This window comes from Anthonomus grandis, chromosome 13 (genome assembly GCF_022605725.1).
Source record: "Anthonomus grandis grandis chromosome 13, icAntGran1.3, whole genome shotgun sequence".
Taxonomy (NCBI): domain Eukaryota; kingdom Metazoa; phylum Arthropoda; class Insecta; order Coleoptera; family Curculionidae; genus Anthonomus; species Anthonomus grandis.
In genome coordinates this window covers 2842511-2863079 of record NC_065558.1, presented here as the reverse complement: position 1 = coordinate 2863079, position 20569 = coordinate 2842511, and the positions used below count along the sequence as shown (strand labels likewise).

At 27.1% G+C, this 20569-nt stretch overlaps 1 protein-coding gene across 1 annotated transcript in view; it reads left to right on the top strand.

Moving 5' to 3' along the window:
* The first annotated feature begins 6317 nt into the window (after positions 1-6317).
* The window catches only part of LOC126744072 (protein Wnt-2), a 51039-nt gene continuing 36787 nt past the window's right edge, over positions 6318-20569 (top strand). The window contains exons 1-3 of the mRNA XM_050451421.1: positions 6318-6672; positions 16888-17057; positions 17107-17220. Coding sequence (XP_050307378.1) covers positions 6608-6672; positions 16888-17057; positions 17107-17220 — 349 coding nt within the window. The 5' untranslated portion in view covers positions 6318-6607. The remainder of the gene's footprint in view (positions 6673-16887; positions 17058-17106; positions 17221-20569) is intronic.

Here is a 20569-nt window from a genome sequence, read left to right as displayed (position 1 = left end):
TACCCCTACTAATCAAGTTCCACCCATTCAATAACCAAAAATTGTTGCTCCATCTATTTGAAAATGACAAGTCTCTAACTTCTTAAATTATTAGTGACCTTTGTACTGCCTGGAAGATACCACATTTTAAAGCATGAAATTCCCAACTCTTTTATGGCTAGAAGAAATACTCAATACTAATTTTACGCAATTAAAAAGTGATTGTCCTAGACTAAACCAAACGGCACATAAAAATTAAAAGTGTCCTTCGTCCTTGTGTAATCCGAAGCCATATGAGTATCAACACTCATCTCGGTTTTTGCGATGCGGCGTCGTCTCATTAAAAATTAAGCACGTTAGCACTCTCTCGTCCGTATAAAAACAAACTGAGGCTAATTGCCCATCGACGTTGGTACGCTTTTTTCCAAGCAAATCGATGTCAACCAATTAATTATTATTGGGTAGTTTTAACACTGGCCGACGTTTTTGCATTCGCAACATAAGGTATAATTATTGGCAGTAGTACGTCATCTGTGGAGGAAAACCAACTTTATGTTTCTACTTTTTAGGGCCTCTTTGAATTGCTTGTTTAGGGTTTACGATGATGAAATCCTTAAAGTATGTAATAAATTATTAGGCTTTCTGGCAGAACAATTACGTACGCGAAAATAGATTGCTGGTTCATTATTAATAAAATATGGAAAAAAAAACATTCCAAACTACTCAAATAAATATATTAATATTATTTTTACAGATATTTATTGTAGGTTTGCCATAAGACGTAAATTGAATAAAACTTCATGTAGTAACTTGCCTAGAGGTTGGCCTCGGAACTACAAACTTCATCTACCTAACATTCCTCATATTAATTTCTGTCAAATATGAAATTAAAATTCTTCAACTGAAATATCGGAAAAGTAAGTACGCCAATTTGTACAGAAGAAACTGTATTGTATTCATTGATTTTTCCTTTTATTTTCTCAATTAATATTGATTTATTTAAGCAACTTAATTATTCTCTTAATAAATTGAATACATATATATTCGTAATTAATTTTAATTTTAAAAGCAAGTTGAATCAACTGAATGGAAAGCAGCAGAATGTATATTATTCAAAGTTTTCAAATTCAATCCCTAATACATCTGTAAATAAATTAGTTAATGTTGATTAGTAAAATGTATTCTTTATATATAATAGTATAATAGTATTTACATGTTATAAACATGTTTACTAAAATTATTTATTAAATATACATTTAACAGATGATAATTTTATCATGTTTTAATTTTCGCCAATAAATTTCCCTTAAAGATTGTGTTAATATTTTTTTGTTTTAATATCGTTTTATGTATTTTTTTGAGGATTTCTCTTTATCGCATAATTTTGATATGGATTCATTTATTATATTTTTTGCTTAAATTTAATTTATTTTATAGTCATATTTTGTTTATCATCATTTATTCGTTAATAAAGTACTACATTAAATTTAAAGAAATAATTGTTTTTCTGGCTCATTTCTCTGCTTTTTGCTCATTTATAAGCATCCTTTTTATTTTACGGTAGTAACTCATTAAATTTATTGTATAATTAATTTTTCTCCCGAGTAAATTACTCTTTACACTCTATTTTCTAAAATAATAATAATAATAAAACTTTAAATAATACACATATATTTTGGCATTTATATATTAATTTGATATTATACTTATTTATTACTATGAATAACTTCAATTTATCAACGTTTGATTTTCTAATTACCTATTTTAATTTAACGCTGTCATTTTGATCTTTTGTTTGTTTTATCGATTTTTTATTTTTATAATTTACTTTTTATCAAGCAAACATTATAAACTTTACATGAAATATTACATAAAAATATAAACAAACTAAATAAAAAATAAATGTATTTAGTTATAAAAACATACATTCCTATATAATTAAAGTAGATTTTTATTTATTTCTCTTTAATTAATACCTTTTTGTTGTTATGATGATTTTTATCGTCTTTGTTTTATTATGTGACTTATACACATATAAATATTTATTGTTAAAAATACTTTACATAAAAATAATTTATTATTTAATTATCAGCAGGGCGACGAAGAAATAATTGATAAAATGGAAATACAGTCTATAAAAAAAATAAAAGAATATACACGACAACGAAAATATATATGACAACAACGAAAAGGAAAATAATTATATAAACATTAAAACCACATATGAAAAGAAATGTGGAATTTGTTTTTCTATTATATATGGATAAAATAAATCAATATATAAATAACACAAAAATAAACATTTGTGTTATTCTCGTTTTATTATGATATATGATTTTTTTTTATTTTACAGTAACAACTTATTGTACAATTCATTTTTGTATTAATATTTAAATCAAAATGCTTTCTAAAATTTTAATTATAAAATTTAAAATAATAATTTTACCATAAAATATTATATTTTAGCATTTATAATTTAATATATTAATATACTCATTAATTGATTTTCTGATATCTGATTTCTTTATATGAATAAATTTAACTTATTTATCAATTCTGTCATTTTAATTTTTTTTCGCATTATTTTGGCTTTATATCTTAATACAATTAATAAAATTAAACTTATAAAATATACATTTTGGTCATTTACTTAATTACATAAACATTATAAGCCTTAAATTCTTCCTAAAGTAATATAAAAAAATAAAACATAAGTAGATTTTTCTTTATTTCTCTTTTATTCAATAGGTTGTTTGTTTAAAATATTTTTGTCATTATATTTCTAATAATTTTTATTTTATTTTTTCATATTTTAGGCTTAATTATAGGATATCAAAGTTTATTATTTAAAATAGTCTGTATACAATTTATAGAAATTAAAACACCTAAAGAAGTAGAACAATTAATTGATGGTGAAATGCAAATACAATAAATTAGGATTTTAAAAATTATCTAGGATATTTAAATAAATGAGAAATAAATTATAAAACCTTTAAAGCCACATATAAAAGAAAGAGACCTTTTTATAATATAAGAATTAAATAAATAAAATAGTGTATTCAAAGTTTATCAATATAATTTTGTACAGAATTTGTATAAGACTAAAAAAAGATCTAAAAATATAAAGCAAAAAAGACAATTACAGGAAAAAAATATTTAACCTAAAGCATAAAATAAATGTATCTTCGAAATCCTAATAAAAAACGGACTCTATTTACCATTTTTAATTTTTGGCATTTCAAAATCTCATTTTAAGTAATTCGCAAAAGTTTAAAATAAAATCTATAGAGATATATTGAAAAGAAAGTTATATTTGATATAATTTTAAATTTCAAAAACCATTTATAATTTTCGAAGAATAGTACTGGATAATAATAATTAATTAATTAAGGAAAAATTTCTCAACATTATTAATTAAATGCAACCCAATTTAACCTAATCTGCCTAGAAAAAATTAAATAACTATTTGGATTAATTTACAATTTTTCCTGGACAGTTGAAATTATATTCTTTTAAATAAAAAAATTAGTTAAATGAGTTACTGGGCCAAAGGTATTCACTTAAGTTATGCATTAACTGCATAAGTTAAAAGGATATTTTCTCACTTAATCTTAAACCAAATTTTAAGATTAACATAAAGAAATGTTGTAAAAATTCTTTCCGCCTTTTTAGGCAGTATGCCCATTAAAAAAATATTAAATGTTGATATTCTTGTAGGCAGTTTAATCAACTTAATAAACTGCATATAAAAAAACAAACAATTCCTCTTTTGACAGCATATATTTTCTCAGTTGCTTACCATCATTAAAATTCACTCATTAGTAAGTTATTATAGTATTGCTTTTTTTAACACTATAACTGTTTGGAAAAAAAAAGCAATATCTTCTTATAGGTATTTCTTTTATGAAGGAATTAGCATACATAAAAATTAAGTACTATACTAGTAAGAAAACAGGAATTTCTTTAATTCCAAATAGTTTTAATTTTACAATGGTCAAGCAAAAGAGCCTGGAAAAATCTTCTTGTAAAAAAATGTAAAATTTAGGACATTAAAATATATGAATTACAGGACCAAACGTATATATTTGACAGCATAACTTAAAAGAATAAGACCTCATCTTTTTTGAGCCTAAAGTGTGTAAATGAAATATTTTTTTTTTAATTAATCATAAGTACCAGAAAAAAATACAGATAATAAAAAATACATTCAGTTACCTCAAAAGAAAAACTATTTACTAAGCAGTGGAAAGTATTTTCTATCACGCAGTTTTCAAATACAAAAGAAACTGCCTAAGAAAACATTAATTTCTTTATGTCTAAATAGTTTTCGTTTTAATGTTATGTAGTATTTAAAAAAATGCTTTTAATTAAGTTGCTTTTTTTAAATATAAAGACTGGGATAATTTTTTTGAAGAATTACTTTGGGTGAAAGATGAATTAAATGCTTTCCTTAGTTGATCTAATTTTTCCAGTGTAACATTTTCCTTAGGAAATTACTGGTCTATCTCAATGGATTTTTAATCGTTTTCCATCATGTGATTTCTACTCTTGTTAATGCATCAGCGTTGATAGTGGAGAAATAATCCATACTTGCAGTGGAGTCGTAGATTAAGGTAAAATTAAAATCCCACAGTCTCCCTTTCTAATTCTAAACCAGAATTTGTAAAATAAACAAGTGGATGGAGACTATGGGATTTTCATGATACCTTAATCAGCGTTGATGTTTAGGGATCCTTTTTTATGCTATACTTTATATTTGTACTCTTCAAGCCTTAACCGCGATCTTCCTAGGATTGGCTATTCTGGATATTTTTAATTTCTTCTTATCATGAATTTTCGACCAAATAAGTAGGGGCTAAAATGTTTAGTGGTAAAAAAAAATTTTTTTTTCAATCCAATTTTAAAAATCAGTTGACGAAAAAAAAAATTCCAGGCAGTTTACTCGACCTAATTTCAACTTCCTGGAAAAAATAGAACAACTATTTAAATATTTTTCAAGGAAATTCAAAGAAATCATATTCTATTAAATTGAAAATTAATTAAATGAGTTATAAAGTCAAACGTATTCATTTAAGTTATGCATTAGGTGTATAAGTTAAAATGATATTATCTATTTTTCTAAATTTGAAACAAAATTAACCTATTGTCAATTGCCTGAAAAAAAATTAAATTTTGATGTTTTCGTAGACAGTTTAATTCATTTATTCTTTTATTCTTCGTTATGGCTTGCCTTTTTGGGGTTTATTAAACATAATTTTTGTGATTCAAAAAAAGGCAGTTAGATTCCTTTGTTCCGCTGGGTTAAGAGATTCTTGTAGACCTCTCTTTATATCTCAAAAAATCCTAACTCTTTTTTCTCTTTTTATCTTAGAAACAGCTACTCTTATTCATAAATGTCCTAAACCTCCCTCTAACACTGATCATATGACTCGCCAGGTTAACGATTTTCCCTTACCAATCCCTACATCCTCCCTCACCAAGAACTCACTTATATACCTTAGCAAAAAAATTTACAACCATGTTCCTCTATGTATCAGACAAATTTTAGAAGTTAAAAGATTCAAAAAGGAATTAAAATCACTTTTATTATCCAGGGCATATTATAGCCTTGACGATTTTTTAATGATACCTTTTGACCTGTGCTTTGACATCATTTTAGTGTTTTAGTATTGTCTCCTATTAAATATTTTAACTTACTTCCTCTAAATTCTGTTTTATTGACAGCTTTACTTATTTTTTAATTAAATTTATCAAAAAGATGCTTTTTTTTTCAATCTATTTTGTTATAATTAATTTTAGTAATGTGTGTAAATTTTATAGTAAAAAACAAGAAATTTGAAATTTAAAGTGAATTTGGAATTTTTTTGTACACAAGATTTTGTTTTGTCTTACGTAATATAGCACATTTTCTTTCTTTCTTTCTTTCTTTAACCCCAATCCAACTCAACTCACGCCAAGCTAAAATACCTGTAAAAAAAAATAAACAATGTTTTCCAGGGAGATATTTTCTTAGTCGCTGATAATTTTTTATGCAGCTATATAATTTTTTAATTTTTTTTTAACATAAACAAGGTAATCTAATCCGTTGCCTATTTTTTTAAAATCCAATAAGCTGGTTAAAACTGAATACTCTCTATTAAAAATGAACAACTTAAGTTTAGATTTTAATTAAATATCCAACCCTAAAAAAATCTCCCAACCCTTTAGCAAAGAACAAAAACCCTTCGACGGGAATCGTACATGCGTTACCCCCACCACCACCATAATCCTCCCCAAACGTACGATCCACGTGCCTGTACGAAACAAACCCATCGGTCTTCTTCAAAGCGCGCCGACAATCGGCGATTCCATAATTCTCGTGTCTCTTTTGAGACCAACTTGGTTGATGATGATCATGATGATTACGACTCCGGAATCACGGTCTAACATATAACATCGTCGTGTTTTTTTTTTTTTGGTTCGTTCGTCTTCCGGGCACCGGACTTTCGATTTTAATCCGGAGTTTTGGGGTTTTCCTTGTTTTCCAAGAGTAATGAATGCCGATGTTGTTATTATAATTATCGGGGATTTAAGCGGTTGGACTGTTAATGGTTTTAAACGGTTTTATGAGTGAGCAGTGGGTTTAAGTATGTTTTTTAGAGTGGAACTGAATCATTTGCAGTTTGTAGTTTTTTTAGTTTTATTAGTGATTCGGTAAGTGTATAATTTTGCCCTAAAATCCTTTTTTTTAATTTATTTTTGATGTCTCAAACAAATTTAAAAAAATATTTTTTTCCAGATAATTTAATTATTTTAGGCTCAACTGCCTACAAAAAAAATACTTTTAAATTAACAATTTATACAATAGTATTTGTTCAATAAAAAAAACACTTATAGTCGCAATTGATCATAAAATTTATGGATAAATAATTAAATAAAAATAATTATAAAATATCAACAATCTTATTTTTTTTTCGCCATAAATTACTAAAAAACTCCAATATGATCATAATGGTCGAGACTTGCGTACCTTTTTTCTAGACAGTAGTTTGCTCAACACAATTTACCTAAAGAAATAAACACAATATTTTCTTATTAATCAATTCTAAATATCAAAAGCAAGCAAGCAATTTCAGTTTTTTTTAGGCATTCTTAAAGAGAAATTATTTATTAAAAATATGGCAAGTTTTTTTAGCAGAATACTTCAATCAATTACCTGCAAAAAATAAGAATATGTACTTAATTAATAATAAATGTACGTAATTTAAGAAAAAGCCTTAAAAAACCTTTCTACTTTTCCACAGAGTTTACCAAGCGTTCTAGAGACTTAGAAAAAAATATCAGTAATTGTTCAGGCAATTTTCTTAACTCAACCTTAAGTGCCTAAAAAAATTAATTATTTTGATAAATTGGTAAGGAAGTTCAAATGATTTTTTTTTAAATAAGAAATTAAAAACTATTAAATAAATTAGTTACAGGGCTAAACGTTTCCATTTAAGTTATGCATGAGGAGCATTAAATAAAAGGATATTACCTTACTTTCTTTTTAAATTTTAGGCGTAATTAAAATCTTATATAAAACATTTTTTTAATTATTCCTGAGAACCTGAAAGAAATAATTCTTTCTAAGCATTTTCTTCTTTTACAAGTTTTTTTATGGAGAAAAATAGCTAGAAAAAAAATTAAAAAATTTTCGGGTTTTTTCATGCAGTATACCCAAGTTACTGTAAATTGCCAAAAAAAAATTAAGTAATTCGTTAAAAATCATTCTTTATATTGAAATTGAAAAAAATATATAAATATAAGTATTTTTTCAGGTAAATTTTTTCTCATTTTTAAAATATATGAGTTTCAAGGCCAAACGTATAACTTCACATATATAACTTAAAAGGATACTTTTTCGATTTTTTTAATTTTAAACCTAATTAGAAATTGAAAAATCGAATTGAATAGCTTGAAAATGTTGAAAATTAATTTTTATATTCTAAACCACTTACTCAACTTACTTTTAGTTACTTGAGAAAAAAACAACTTTATGCCAAGCAGTTAAAACTATTTTCTATCATGCAGTCCACGATTAAAAAGAAAATCATCTAAGAAAACTAAAAGTTCTTTATTTTCAAATATTTTTTTAGAGGACTCACTAAATCTAAACTATATCAATTTAGTTTCAAAGGTCATGCTTAATACCCTGCTTCCATAAATCAACCTCATTGCCCGGAAAAAATAAAACAGTATATAAACAATTTTTATCAAAGAAGTTAAGATCATATTGTTTTAAATAGAAAATTAACTAAATTAGTTACAGGATCAAACATATTCATTTAAGTTATGCATTTGGTGCATTAGGTTTTTTAGCTGGTTCAATTATTTTAGCCGAACTATCTGGAAAACAATAAAGTACCTTAAAAAGTATAAATTTATTGTATTTCTTAAATAAAAAAAAACAATTAAACTATAAATGGATAATAAAAATTTGGTCATAAAAACGACATTTTGTTCAAATAATCATGAAAATAAATGCATGGGAAAACAGTTTTATTTTGAAAAATTTCTAATTTTGTATATGAAGAAAAGTTTCAAGGATTAAGCTCAATCAAAAATCCAATTCCAAATTTCTCAGTTTTTTAGGCAGTTGATGAAAAAACCATCAGATTGTCAAAATACTAATGCATATTATTTTACAACTTAGTTTTCCTTTCAACATAACTATCTGGAAAAAGATAGAATAAGTATTAAAAAACATTTTCAATTACTTTAAAATTATATTTTTTTATTATTAAATAAATTAATTAACAATAAAATGTATAAATTGCAGGTCCAAATGTACGTATTTAATTGCATAACTTAAAAGGATAATAAATCACTTTTTTAAATTTTAAGCGTCATTGAGGGATTTAAATATTTTTATTAATATTATCATACATACCCGGAACAAGAAAGCAATTTCTTTTTACAGACATTTATTTTTTAAGCGGAAATTAATTAAAATACTTGAAAAAATGGAAGAAAATGTTTCGTTTTTCAAGACAACCTATCCAATTAAAAATATTTAATATATTATAACCATGATTTTCCAAACAGTTTACTCAACCCAACCTCAACTTCCTAGAAAAACCAAAAGGTCTACTTAATTTACAATTTTCATCAAAGAAGTTAAAATTATATTTCTTTAATTAGAAAACTAATTAAATCAGTTCCAAACGTATCCATTTAAGGTACACATTAAATGCATAACTTAAATGGATATATTCTCACTTTTTTACTTTAAGTTTTAACTTTAAGTAGAGAACTAATGAAAATACAAATAGCTTTAATTAATGCCGAAAATACATTATAACAGCTTATGATTGTCTCACTCGAAAAACTTCAGATCATTAATTTTTAAGGCAATAATGATATTATGGTATCTCTCGTCGCTTATCTGTTTTCACAGTTACAAAAACAAAGAAGGGCGCGTTAAATACAGGAAATATTAATGGTGGTATTTGTTCTCTTGTATCTTAAGGGAATCAAATTAGACTGTTCAGGTGATAATAGGTAAGAAAAAACCTCATTTTCCCACAATAGAAGATCGAATTACCCCGGGTGGGTTTAATGAAGCAAATTATAAGAAAACTCCGTGAACATCTTGCAAATGTGAGTAAATTTTTAAGGCTTTAATTGGTTATTAGATTTTTTTTATCGTAATGATTGAGCATTAAAAGCTGTAAAATGTTTCTCATCTTGCAGCAAATGACCGGGAAAATTAAACTGGTTATTTTGTTGTCGGTTTCTTGGTAAATTGCAGTTTATTTTTCAAAGAAAAAGCGAATAGGAAGGCAATGAAGCAACATGTGGATTTTTTAGGGTTTTTAGTTACGATTAAGTATATAACTCATTACAAATACATTTATTATTGGTTATATAAAAAAAATAAATAACTTTTTTGATTTAAGCCTGGACAAGCATATAAACATTTTTATTTCTGTCATGTAATTAACTTATGAATTCATGAAAAAAATTAAACTTACTGTTTTCATGAGGTTTTGCAAAACATTGGAACCAATACTATCAAAACCTTGCATGTATATTTAATAATTTCAATAAAAAAAGATTAATATCCTATTTTTTTTCTATTGACAGGAAAATAGGATATAATTAATCAAAAATTGTTTCTTTTTCCACAGAGTTGGTGTCAATTATTTTTAACTGCCTTGAAGAAATTAAAAATGTATATAGTTGGTTTTTTTTCAGTCAGATAAGGTTGGTCGAATGGAAAACATAATGATAATGTTTCTTGTAACAATAAACTTGTTTCTTATGACTTATTTATATTATACTTGATGTTGGTATCCGGAAAATAACTATTTTTCCCAAAATACTGAAATTTACTAATAACTTTAAAGAAATTAAGAAATTTATTTTCTTTTATTGTTTAGTGAAATTCAATTTTTCTGATTCACTCCCTGGTAAAAAATTTATTTAGACAAACATTTTTTTTTAACAAAAAGCTTATTATTTTTTCTAGACAGTTGAGGTTGGATTGAGGAAATTTTCCTGGAAAATCATATTAAAATTTATCGTTAAAAGGGAATGGAATTGAAGTTCTGTGGAATAACTCAAAGATTTTTCCAGACTTTTGATAGAAACCGTCTTGATATTATGCTCTTTGATATAAGCCCTCTTATTGCAGTATAAATTACCATTTAACTTATGGAATTAAAATAATTAATTTTACTTTATATAAGTTAAAATATTTTATAATGGTGCCTAGTGGATAAGCCATTAAAATTTATATTGACTTGATATTGATTTTTTGTATTTACTTTTTATTTGTGGAGCAAATGGTAAAACTACATTTTTACTAAATTATTAATATATCAGATTTCTTTATTACAAAATCAATATTACTTGATTTAACCAGGAACTAAGACTCACGACTTAAAAACATGAATAGAATATTATTAATTTTAAGAAAATAGGTAATCGTATCCATTTAAGTTAAGCTTTTAATACTTTTAAATCATAATTTATATAAATAAAACATATTAATTGTAATTTTAATTAAATACAGAAAGTTAGAACCTGTAAAAAAATTATTATTTTTTTTATTTCCAGAGCTAAAGGATGGTTTCCACTTATTTTCCAGCTTCTCAAACTTCAAAAAAAAAGTAGTTTTATATTTTTTACGTAATTTAGACTATCTTGAGTTGGATTATGTTAAATTGAAAAAACTATTATGATTTCTAAAAATTGTTAAAAATATATAAGAAAATAAAAATGATATTCCTTGCCTCTTTTTTTCTCACTATAACTCTAAAAACCTAACAAACTCGACATATAACATTAATTCATTTGTTTTACTTACGACCAACCCAGAAAATTAAAATCGTGCCCTTGAGCCATTACTTTATTGAGCTATTTTCCTTTTATATACTTCAAGACCTTGTAAATCTTTATTTTACGTATATAGAACTATAAAAACAACCCTTTAAAAGGTTGTCGTTATCTGGATCGGTCACGCAGCCCGTCTCGCCACCGCATGCAAAGGGGTGCGATCCCTAATTAAATTTACATAATTCATTGCGGCTAAGGACATAATTTTCCGTGTAATTAGTAGGTGTATTGTCACAAATGACCAGTCAAATAGAATTTTTAATTTTTAGGTTTACGCTATCGTGGCCAACAAAACTCGTTTAGAGAGTGGTAGGTTTTTATATTTTTAGTGATGGGAGTCTCTTGCATGATGTGATATAAAAAGAGATACTGGCACATAAAGGATAGTCTGCCACATATTGGTTATGTGTGGTAGCCATATATTTTTTAGTCAATGCTCTTAGTTAAAACAAATCCTTATATTCTGATTGAATAACAAATATTAAGGATCATAAAAAAATTATGAGAGTACTATAGTAGAGCACAGTTACAGCAAATCGATATTTTCCTTATTTTGATGCTAACCATAAACAAAAAGCATGATATTAAAATGAATATTCTTTACATTTTTTTTTTAGGTATAAATCTATCTATGCACAAATTTTAGAAATATTGTAGCGGTATGTGTAAATATATAGTCTGGCTATTAAGGATAGTTCTAACAATTGCCTTTAGCACTATTAGAATGTCCTTTAAAATTAAAGAGGACCATTTGATTGCCTTTGCAAATTTTTTTGAAAAATATCCGGATTTTCACCAAAGGAGCAATTTTGTCAGGAATTCTAGAAAGGCCATATTACAATAAGTCAAAGCTAATTAAGAGCTTTATAATGTAATTATCTGCCACTAGAAATGAAGTTGATATCATATTTTCACCCCATATATGGAATGACACTTGCTGGAAAAAGCATTATCTGTAGTAAACCACTTTTTTTATTTACTAAATTTATTGTTAAAAATATTCTTTTATTAATTTTGGACTCTTCCGACTGTATTTAATTATATTGTGTATTTAATTTTATAAAGATTTATAGTATGTATTTATATTATATGTTTTTTCTTTTTATTTTACTAGCTTTGTCTACAAACTTTCTATTTTTTTTTAATAAATAACACCGTAAACTTTAAAAATTGATAACAATATTAAAAAAAAATGTATTCCTTAATTAAATTGTATTTAATAATTATATTTGTTTAAGTATTGAAGCTTTAATAATTGAAGACTATTTTAATCAACAAATAAATATTAGAATCCAATATTTCTTTAGCAATAACCACTCTATTAATATAATACATTTATAAACAAACGTGCATCAAAAACCTCCACCCATTTAAAAATTTAATCAGTTTAATTTCCCGCCATAAAAACCAAAATAAATTACATAAGACGGCGTATAATTTAAATTCAAACTAGACAACTTACATTAATTACCGCGGAGTGCAATCGGCCGTCCGTATTAAGGACCGATTTATTTATCCAACAAAATTAGTAAATTCAATTTAAATGCCTTTAGTGTCATTAAATGCGACACGTCCTGTCCCTGTTTATCGATTTAAGTCCCACTCCGCCTTAATTGCCGTATTATTTTATATAATGTTTATATGGCCGGAGCAATTGGTGCAGGTGCCTTTTAGAAATTCGATTTTGTTGGATTTTAAATAGAATTCAAATCTATAGTAAAAAAGTAGTTTTGTAGGCTTGTACACGGTGTTTCAATCAAGTCATGTTCCAGTGAAGTGTCATTAATTTATAAGAGCTGTATAGCTCATGAAGTACACCGTTTTGCCAAAACAATGTTTAAAAAACCTTTAGAGAAGGTTTTTTTCTCTCTGCATCATATTACTCAAAATATATTTAGAGAGAGAATAAATGAGTAAGTAAGAATAAATCTATTGGAGTGAGATCTGGAGATCTATACGTCTCCTAATTCAGGAATTGCTTATGCAAGGTGAACGAAACCTCAAAATCAGTGGGTTCAGGAATAGCACAACTATAATGAAAATCATTGCTGAGATAAATATTTCATAACATCTAAATGTGAAAATAATGGTCATGAACATAGGCCAATAAACCTTAAAATTACAATCGATAACCATTAAAGTGACTGAAATTCACAGCGATGAAATGATTATTTTAGGGCATTCAGGCCGATCAAAAAAATTAATTTTTTGCTATAAGAATTAATATTTTATCCAATCAAAGGAGTTAAGAGAAATTTCACTGATTTCGGATTAATAAGCGCTAAAAATAAAATAAAATAATGACGACAAAGGACAAACAAGCAAACCAACCAGGCCAAAAATAGGCAATTATAATAAATATTCTAATAAGGCAGATTTAAGCCCCTATAAAATCTATTAAACAAATAATTATTTGGGACAAAAGAGATACAAAACAAGCAAACTGGAGCACATAAATAACATTAGGCCAACCATTGAATTCACGATGGAGTTGAAAATCGGAAAGGATATCAGTCTATCACAAACAAACACAACACTATGGCTCCACTAACCCTGGTTCGGCAAAGGTGGGAATTATTAAAATCCTGTATAGGAAGGCAGCCCTAATGCAATAAGAAGGTCCACTCAATAGGGAAATACTTACAGCAGAACGAGTATCCAAGCAAATTAATGAAGATAACTAAGAAGAAAGCAGTAGAAATAACAAGGAAAGATCCATAGCAACTGGAGGATCCTACAGGACTTACATGAAGGAAACTTCAACAATGAAAAAGTTCATCAAAACTGCCTTCATATGGAAAACAACAATACGAGGTTTATTATAGAAGACCAAATCAGAATGTCCGCTGGACACCAGAAACTGCGTATACCAAATCCTCTTCTTAAACACGTTTGCTCTAATGACCACAACATACATTAATTAAAAGCAAAGATTTTATCCAAGGAGTAATATTAGAAGAAAAGAATATTCCCGGAAGCAACTGATATCATGCAAAACCAAGAATATCAGCCAACCCTTTATTAATATAGATGTATTTGGCTTAATACAGTTCCATAAAACTTATCAGTACTATTCTTTAGAATATTCACTAAATAGAGCTAATCAATCATCATCAAATCACAAGTTGTGCGGAAATTATTACCTTGGTAAAAAAATATAACGTGAATTATTTCTCCAGACCTCAGTTTATGGGTTTGCTTTTGTTGGATATATGTAGGTAAAAAAAGCTGCTTTAGATTATATTGTATATTTTGTCCGAGTTTCGATATCTATGATATCATCCTCCGGACTCTAAAAGATACCTACATCAAAAACCAATAAAATCATTAGATTAAAAGTCACAGAACCAATTTTATACAATTAAAATTTTATTGAATAAAATTAATTATTTTAAAAAAATGGTTATCACAATTGACACAATTTCTGAACCTTTCAAATTTGAAAAAACCAAAAAGTCACACTAGATAACATTAGGAAGATTCTATCAGATATGAAAAACTACATATACACTTACATCACGAACTTAATACATATACCTCGAGTGCCAATCCACTCAAAAATAAATGACCACGAGTAGGTGGCCACTATTTTGCGTGACTCTGGCAAATTTCAGTAGTGCCAACTGTAGGGAAACAAAACAATTAAAGTTTTTGGAAGTTTATGTGTACAAAACCAGTTACATTTACTTAAGAATTTAAGATAGTTCCATTAGTTTTGATATTTTTCTTGTACTGGTTTATGAATCTTACTGGTTTAACTTTTAGTTAACTTACAGGGATAGATGCATGCACTTTAAAATATGAGCTTCATTTAAATTTTTGAAATTAAAAACAAAGGTTTTTGAAACCCTATCATTTGGTTTTTATTATACCCATTTCAACAATTCTAATTTCCGGCACGTAATATGTTTTAATTTAGAGTATGGTTTAAAAACAATGTTAATAAAAATGATTAGATGGTGAGTGAACGACATAAAATGATGTAACTAAAAAGTATGTACTTTATGGTTTATTTAGATAACAAAACACAGAGCTAACCAATATATAAATAAAATAAGTTTTATTATTTAAATAAAGTTATAAAAAGGGAAATTAGTAATTTAAGAGAAAGAAAGAGAAGCTCTACAGGTAAATATTTTAAACAACTCAACTAGAATTAACCGGGAAGAACTCTATTTACTGACAACTAGTTTCATGACCTACTATACTCCTTAGAGGAAGCCTTTCTAGAACATAAACAGTATCTTCCTGCAAAGCCATATTTTCATTCATTTTAAACTACGTTTCTTATATAATATGAGTTCATTATTTATGAGTGAAGAAAGTTCACGCCACTGTACGAGTCACGACTTTTTATTTAAAGTATCTTTTGGTGGTAACACTGATAATGTTCAGAGTTACCAACATCAAAAGGACACAACCACTATGAAAATGGCGGCTACCAGGCAGCGGTCATTTTTGGTCATGGTGGCCATTTGCATTAGCAGTCCAGGTGTATTCATAATTTCGTGACTCACATATATTGTGGATCAATCTCGTTAATAATAATAACTGTAGTATCATAATTAATACAAGAAATTCATAAGAGATAGAGTTTTCTTACTATTAATTTTTTTTCTTTTATTTTGTTATACCATCTATGTTGGAAGATGAATTTGGGCAATAGATGTAAGATAATCATTTCAAGCAGCTAATCTTCTAATCAATTCTTGATATAAGAAAATAGCAAAACATTAAAAAGGTAAATTAGGTTAATATAGCTGGGGACTCACACTGGAGTGTTTTTTTTTTAATTTTCTTTTCTGCACATTTATGTTGCTAATTAGATTAAAATAGGCATTGCTTAGATTATCAACGTCCTGTTTTTTATTAATGGTACTTGGATCTTTGTTTATTTCAATCATTTTCAATAAGAGTCTATTTTTAGAATTATGCTGTCTAGATAGAACTTCTATTGTTACAAAATCAAATGGATGTTGAAACTTTTTAAAGTGCTTCGCAAGGGCGGTTTTTGAATTACTGTTAATAAGTACATAAGGTTTTGTACTTCTTTTATGGTCAAAAATTCTAGCTTTTAAATATCTTGACGTTTGGCCGATGTAAATACCATCGTATTCACAACATGGAATTTACTTACATTACTCTAAAATGGCATATTCCCTCTTGTAGAACATCAGGACAATAATGAAAAAACTGAGTTCTAATTTCTAATCAAAATCACCAAAAAAACTAAAAAGTGAACTACATATCAAAACGAAATCATCCGAAATCCAACTAATTAGTTTGGACGTCCCAATGATTTGTTGTAGTGGCGGGCGGCGTTCCCACGTTGTTTTTGTCTTCTCAGCCCCGTGCATGGACGGATCGTAGGTATTCTCTCTTACCATGGTATGCCGAGTATGCCCGGATCTGTATGAATGATGACGCTACTGATCTTTTGAAACGATCGTCGTTGCGCTCACCTATTAATCAGCCCAAACCGTCAGCACTTTAACGAGGAAGATTTACTCTTATTTATTATTAAACTTTCTTTTTTTTTTTTGGTTTCAGGACCACATTTCAAAAAATCGCCCTTCATCCCGGCAGGGCGAGTAACCACTTGGACATTTACACCTCGCCCTACGTAGATACGGACTTTTGTAGAACCATTCCCGGGTTGACCAAATATCAGCTCGAGCTTTGCAAGCAACAACCGGATACCACCATGGTGGCTCTAGAAGGTTTGTAAGCATAACTCAAGTGGACCTGCTTATCATTATTATATTTTAGGTTTAAATGAAGCTGTTAGAGAATGCCAAAACCAATTTCAAGGACACAGATGGAACTGTTCAACCCTAACTACCAAGGGCAAAAACCCTTACATCAGCGCTATTTTACAAAAAGGTAAGTGATTCTCATGGTGGCAAAGTTTATTGGCCTAAGGCTAACGGCAAATCGTGCTCATGAACAATACCAATTTGATGAAAATTATGGATTTCAAAGTGGCAATTTCGCTTATTTATTATGACTTAACGCTTCTGGATGTCATGGCTCGTCGATTTGCATGATTACGTTAATGAAATCATCGTGTGTGATGATCGGTGATCTGGGCGAGTACCAGGATATGTTACTACTAATGACGTCAATTATTTATTTTTTTGTTGTGGCTTAATAACATTATAACAATTATTGACTAAGAAGGTTTGAAAATAGTCAGGGTAGGAGTGATGACTAAATGACTGAAAATAATTCATTTAGATTTATTGAGGCTTATACCAGCAATTGTAAACATACGTCACAACATTTGTATGGAAAGCTGCCTACATTAAAGACGTTTATAGGCAACCATCATATCTTGTAACATCTTGTACTGAATTCTATTCGATTTTTAAAAGCATGGCTTTGGATAAAGTTCGCTTGCATTCAATTATATATATAAAAAGACAATTTTTAATAATATTAATAAAAACAATAATGTATTTTTAAAATCACTGCAGTGGTGAATTTTTCCTTGCGTACAATTTTTTACCTGTTCTAGTATAACCAATCAATATTGTGATAAGTGATTTATCTCATCTATTATTTTCAATATATTTTTTACCTATTTGAGATTTTTAAATCTCTGTCAAAATACATATTTTATACAGTGTATAACTTTTAAAATCCTCGGCAAGATAAATATTTTATTATATAAGCCAGTAAAAAAATTTAAACAATTTATTTATATATTTGCAAAAAATTAATTAACTTTTAAAACTAAGCTGAGATAAAAAAAAATTGCATGACATTTAGGCGAATATAATAATAAATCGATTGCAGATCATAACATATTAATTCAAATCGAAAAATTAATCCATTATCCCAAAGATGCTGGTCATACACTCTTATAAAAGGTAAAAAAACAAAATCAATGTTTAATGCTGAAATAAATAATTAAACGCAGCTCATCAAACACATGTATTAAATAGCCTTAAAACTAATAAGTTAAGCATTTTTGACCGGGAGCCGATGAACCTTTAAAACCTTTTTTGAGATAAATGATAATAGAAGAAATAATAAAGGAAAACTGCATTAACTATTTTTTTCTCTTATAAATACTTAAATTTAATGAAGAAATTATTAAATATTGTCTGGAAGTTATTGAACCTTTAGAATCACAGCCGAGAAATAATTTATTTTATTTAATAATAAAAAAATGGGTTCGTATCGCTAAACATTTAAAATCACTGCTAAGAGAAACAATTTATGATTGCAGGGAGCAGTTTGTAAATACTGTTTTTAGTTGCATTAAAAAACATTTTTTTTATTCAAAAAATGTTAAAGAATAAATAATAAAATATAAAAAATTAAAAATAAAAAAGAAACAAGACGTACAATAATTAATAACAAATCTAGTGGAATGGCTAACAAATCGGTGAAGAGTTATTGTAAAATGACGCTTTTAAAAATTTTGGACTTAATTTGGATAAATTATTTTATTATGACAATGTCACTCCTCCTAACTACTTAGAAGATTTCAATTAAATATTATACTAAAATCAAATACTTAAATAAACCTCCAGTTACTCACAGAGACCTTTTTCGGGAAACTCAGAAAGCTCTATAGCACCCCATACCAAAAACCTGATAACTAAGGATCAACTAGTTAAACTTAAAAAGATAAATGACGTAATTACGTATATATATTAAGAAGTGAATTTTCTATAAGCTGCTAAGATGTTCACGTATTCTTTTTTAAAAATCACTGTTGTGATAAATATTTATTTGTGTCCCAAGTCACTATGATAATGAAAATATTTACTTGCCAATTTTGTTAATATATCGAAGAATGATTAGGTTTACTGTCGTCTAACGGTTGCATATCACTGTCAGGATAGATTTTTTAATGCAACCTAATCATTAAAAAAACAAATTTTTTCGTAAAGGTAAAACTATTAAAATCACTTCCTTGATTATTACGTTAAAGTTAAAGAAGGAATGATTAAATGTGTTTAATGGTTTTGAGACGTAACCTATAAAATCATCAGTGAGATAAAAGTTTTATCACGTTCAATTGGATATATTAAGTTACAAGAATATATTTAATAATTCCATGATTTGTGACCTTTCAAAATTATTGAAAAAGTTAAAATCACTGCAGTTATAAACGTTTATCATATTTATCTCAATATGGGGTTACAACATTTTTAATCATTGCTGTGAAAAAAGTCATTTGAACCTTCAATCACCGATAAAATATTTTTTTCGAATTTTTTACTTTGCAAAAAAAGTAGCCTAGTAAATTTTGCATTAAAAAAACTGAAACGGCCAATATCTTGGGATCAGCTTAATTTTGGTTAAATATTTTTAAAAAATGAACCCTAAATTAATTGCAATAAAAGTAGAATGTAACGCAAAAATATTAAAGAGATTAATAAGAAAAAAAAACAAGACGCACAATAATTAGTAACAAATTCATAGGAATTGCTTATAAATTGGTAAAGAATGTTCATACAGTGACGCTTTTAGCTATTTTCAGCTCATTTTGGTCAATTATGAGCTTCTCAGTCTATTAGACTAGACAGATTTTCTATTAGACGTTATAACAAAAAATAATATCTAACAAAAAATTAAATAAGTCTATACTCACCATAAAAACTTTTTTGAACAACCCTTAGAGCTCAATAGCACCCCATACATGTGGGTACAATCCCCTTTTTTTATTCATGGGAATTGACAAATTTCTCATCTATAAAAAAAGGATCATTATACACTTATTACATAATTAACTATTTTACGGTTGTTTTTCGTGTAACCTTGAAAATTACCACCAAAATAAGTTATTTATTACCATCGCATTTTAATCACTGCTGTGATAAAAACGTTTAGTTAAATAAACCTTGAATGACTGTTGATCCTTAATAAATATTGTTAATTTTTTAATCAATTAATGAGACATCACTTATTTTAAAAACGCATAGCCTGTCAGTATCCTGGGATTAGCTTAATCTTGACTAAACTTTAAAAAAATTAAATTTAGTCGAAAATTGTTAAAAGCATTTTTCATCAATTTATTAGCAATTCCTCTGAATTTGTTATTAATTACTGTGCGTCTTGTTTCTCTTCCCTTCTTATTATTTTCTTTAATATTTTTTGTGTTGTTTCATTAAGAAGACTTTTTTTATTCCAATTAATCTGGGGCTTTTTAAAGAATTTTGTTAAGCTTAATCAAGATTAAGCTAATCCCAGGATATTGGAATTCTTTGCGTGTTTT